At 35.6% G+C, this 4798-nt stretch overlaps 1 protein-coding gene across 1 annotated transcript; it reads right to left on the reverse strand.

Annotated features, from left to right (window-relative positions):
• Positions 1 to 120: 120 nt before the first annotated feature.
• OXGR1 (oxoglutarate receptor 1) lies at positions 121 to 1134 on the reverse strand. Its single transcript, XM_044684297.1, has one exon. The coding sequence runs from the start codon at positions 1132 to 1134 to the stop codon at positions 121 to 123; it is 1014 nt and encodes a 337-aa protein (XP_044540232.1).
• Positions 1135 to 4798: the final 3664 nt, after the last annotated feature.

Here is a 4798-nt window from a genome sequence, read left to right on the forward strand (position 1 = left end):
GTATGAATACACAGTATGTACTGTGAGTTCCATGGAGGGAAATATCACCAGACTTCTTAGAAGTTATGAATCAAGCCAAAGCAGCCATTTCTTTTAAGATTGGTGAACGTCTTATCTGTTTCAAGGGTTATTCACAGAACTACTTTTCCCCGTTTCTTGGGGGTCACTATTTGGTTTACATCGTACCAAAGAACAAATGGCTTGCTGAAAATTGTCCCCAATCACAGCATAAAGCAAAAGGTTGCCAAAGGTATTTAAGGCTGCCAATGGCCGAGAGACGATATAAGCGACGTGAATCTGATTCTCCAAGTGGCAACTAATTAAAAGGAGACGGGATTCAATCCGGATAACCCTCAAGACATGAAAGGGCAGAAAACATACGTAGAAAACAACGAGGAGGAGGATGGCCAGTCTCCGCGCTTTCTGCTTCTGAGAGCTCCGGGTATGAGGTCCTCGAGCGAGGTTGTAGATGATCATCATGTAGCAAATGGTCACAACCACTAAAGGTAAGCAGAAGGTGACCACCGTCAGAACCACGTTATACCACTTGATGGCGTTGAGATCATCGGAGCTGGTGAGATCAAGGCAAGTGGACCTATTCTTCTTCTGAGCTGACGTGATCAGGAAGGACATGGGAACCACCACCACCAAGGCGGTGATCCATACGGCTGTACAGGCAACCACGGCCCATCTGGTTTTATGAATGGAAAAGCAGCTCATGGGGTGGATGATGACAAAGTATCGGAAGATGCTGAAACAGGTCAGGAAGAGGATGCTGCTATACAAGTTGAAATGGAAGCCAAAGCGGATGAACTTGCACATGAAGTCACCAAAGATCCAGTCTTCATCGTTGGCATAGTAATGGATCAAGAAAGGAAGGCTGGTCAAATACAACAAGTCCGTGAAGGCCAGGTTCAACATAATGATGGTACTGCTTTTCCAGGGCCTCATCTTGAAAATGTAAGTGGAGATGGCTAATGCGTTCCCCGGGAAACCCACCAGAAAGATGATGCTGTAAATTATAGGGAGGTAGTGTTTCTTGAGCAAGATTTTTTCCTCTGTGCAGTTTCCAAAAGCAGCTGGATAATTATGTGTATCAGAAGTATTAGATAAATTATTCAGTTCTTTATTCATGGTTGTCTTCTTTCATCTTTTAGGAAAATAACATATTTATTTAGTCAAACAATAAAATATATTGGAAAGCAATTCCCTGGGAAAAGGAAAAAATAAAAGGAAGAATTTAAGAACCCACATTAATGAGACGATAATGAAAACAATGATCCGCTTTTAAACTAACATTGCTCAAACAGCATAAATATTACTAATTATTTCTCCTTAGTCTCAAAGGAGATTCTATAGAAAAGCTGTTGAGTTTGTAAGAAAATGATAGAGGCATGGATACTAATATTCAATTTAGAATAAAAATATCTGAAATAATAAGAATGGAGATTAAGTCACCAGCAACATTAATTTAAAAATTATTCTCAGATATTCAAAAGGGACTACATTCATTCATTCAATAAATATTTATTAAATGCCTCTATGTCAGGCATTGTATTAAGCACTGAGGACACAAAAAGAGACAAAACACAGGCTCTGCCTTCAAGGAGCTTACAATGTTCTCATTAATGGGGAATGCTTGCCAATAACATAGATTATAATTTATCTCTGCCTGATTCATCTGGTACAACTATTACAAATACTAAATCAGAAAATTAGTCATATTAAAATACTAAAATGAGAGGTTGGGGAAATAATGTATGTCTTTGAAGGGCATCCTAGATTCTTTGCCTTAAAAAAAAGCATTGGTCACATAATAACAATCTTTATTATGATGAGATTTGAAAAGAATATGCCAATAAAGTAAATGGAACTAATTATAGGTAAGATTCACGTTAAATAAAGAAAAGTGTAATAATTGGCAGAAATCCTATTTACTTGGAAAAGCACAGAAGCTGCTTTCAGAGAACCTGGGTTCAAATCCTCCTGGCTCTGCCAATTGTAACCCCATGTGACCTCTGACAAGTTATTACCCTTCTCTGTGCCAGTTCTTTCTGTAAAATGATGGGTCTAGATATTATTATCTCTAAGTTTCCTTTTAATTCTAGATTCCAAAGATAATATGTTTAAAGAAATTAAGTCCTAAATAGAAAGTCTCCTTTTTAACTTTAACAAGTATTTATTTAAAAGGTATTTGTAATTAGTTCAGTTCTTTGCTAATGTTTGAATTTGTTCTCTAACCAGGTCAAATATTCCCCCTATAATCTATCATATTCATTTACAAGGCAAAACCTCTTTTTTCATATAAAGTAAAAAGATACTTTAGGCTAGTTCAAATTATCTTATATTCCACATGGGCAGACTCTTAATTTAATGAGATTTCACTCATGTATTACCTCCTGATCCTTTTACTTTTTTTTTTTAGATATGACCTTAAGAAAGACAGACAGACAGACAGATAGATAGATAGATAGACAGACAGATAGACAGATGTACAGACTGATAGATGGATGGATAGATGGATAGATGGATGGATGGATAGATGGATGGATAGATGGATGGATGGATGGATGGATGGATGGATGGATGGATGGATGGATGAATAGACAGACAGATGAACAGACAGAGGCAAATAATTAGATAAATAGACAGACAGATATGTATGTGTTTGTGGATATGTTTGTATTATATATTAAACATATATATATATAAATGTATATATAAATTTCTCCTTCTCCCCCTAAATCTCAACAGAAGATTTGAAAAAAAAAAGCTACATAAAAGCAAAGTCTTGAANAAAAAAAAAAGCTACATAAAAGCAAAGTCTTGAACAACTGAGGGATGAAGTTGCAAGAAGGGAAACTTTTTTGGATATTCTACCAGATAATACAATTTAATTTATTTTAGTCTAAAAATACATTCATCAGAATCCCTTCTAAGCCCTCCTGAAGGTGATATAGACGATGTCTCTAGTCAAATAAGAGCTCATTTTCATATGATACTTTAAGGGTTGGAATGTGCTTTACTCATTGCATTCTGAAATTAAGGCAGTATAAATTTGGCATGAGGAAACTGAGAACCATACAGGTGAATTGACTTGCCCAAAGTCTCATAGCTAATAATTCCCAGACTTAGAATTCAATTTTCAAACTGATGCCAAATATAGGCTTTTTGCACATCACACTATCATTCCAAAGAAATATCCTGTAGGATTAGAAAACTCAAATTAACATCATTGTTATCCAAAATAATTTGCCAAGCATCCATACCTATGAGCCTAGTGAACTAAACTTCACTGGACAAGACTGGTGTAAGGGCACAAGTTACCCTAGAGATCTGTCTGTGCGGACTGGTCTCTGCTAGCAGAGCTCTCAAATCACCTGTTTGCTTCCTGTGTTTCTAAAATACGAAGAGTTTATTAGCAGTGACAAAGATTGTTCCTATCTACCATTTGAAATACATTGTTCATTGTAATTTCCTTGGATGTGTGGGGAGCATGGGGAAGTGAACTCAATTCTAAACTTCTTGTATTAAAATCAGCAAAAATTCCCTTGTGTCAACCCAATCAGTAAGGTGGCAACTATGACTTTCAAAGAGCTAAGTTAGTATTTTGGAGTGAATTCCAAAGATATAAACAAAACAGCAACCTATCTTTTACAAATGAACTCTTTGCTATGTTGTCGAGCAATCTCAAAAAGTGGTAGTGTCAGGAAAGGACAGGTTTTTATCAGATCCAACTGCTCTAATGCTTTTAACAAAACCTGGCCAGTGTTTAACTTGGTACTTATGATTAACTAATTTATTACTAAGAAGAGAGAACTGGCTAAGAAACTTAACCCATTCTCCCCTAAATTTCACTCAAAACGAACTAAGGTTATAAAATATCAGTGGTGCCAGGAAAAGGAGATCAAACAAATTTATCTTGATGTTAATAAGGCAACATAGAATAAAACAATGCATTTTGTTCTTCTTTCATGATAATTCTAACACCAACATTAATTTATTCATTCAACAAATATTTATCCAGTGGTTACTTCATGTGACACAGTGTCAAGCATTATGAGGGATACAAAGAAGAATCATAATCTGCGTCTTCATCAAGGTAAATATAGTATAGGAGATTAAGTATGTACAAACTCTAATACAACATAGCATGAACAAGTCAATTAATCTCCAAGAGTCTCAGCTTTCTCACCTATGAAATAAGGAAGTTGGAATAGATGGTCTTCGTGGTCCATTCCACTTCTGGGTATAAGATACTATATAAAAAACACAATGAGAATTCATAGGAAGGAAAGGCAACTTTCACATAAACAGGATTAGGAAAAGATTCAGGAAATTATATTTGAGCTTGTCCTAGAAGGATAGGAAAGAATTGAATAGATCAGATCTGAAGCTGAAAGATTTGGGGATATAGAGCAAAATCATCAACACATAAAAAAGCAGTTTATACCTAGATGACAATGAGTAGTATCATTTGGATGGAGTATATAGAATGGTATGAGGCTGGGAAAGTTAGCTGAGAATAAATCATGGAAGACTTTGAATATCAGGCAAAAGAATTTTGGCCTCTTTCCACCACCAAAAGTTTCTAAGCTGGAGTAAGACATCATCAGAATTGAGTTATGTGACAGTAATGTGCAAGATGAATTGGAAAAAGGGGATCAGGGTACAGTATGAAACTATTATGATAGTTCAAGAAAAAGATAATTATTACTTAAACTATGGTTGCAGCAGTGGGAATTTAGCAAATGTATGTGCAGGGGAGAGAGATAGTTTTAAATAATATTATTTATTA

The sequence above is a fragment of the Gracilinanus agilis genome, unplaced genomic scaffold (assembly GCF_016433145.1).
Source record: "Gracilinanus agilis isolate LMUSP501 unplaced genomic scaffold, AgileGrace unplaced_scaffold47755, whole genome shotgun sequence".
Lineage (NCBI taxonomy): Eukaryota > Metazoa > Chordata > Mammalia > Didelphimorphia > Didelphidae > Gracilinanus > Gracilinanus agilis.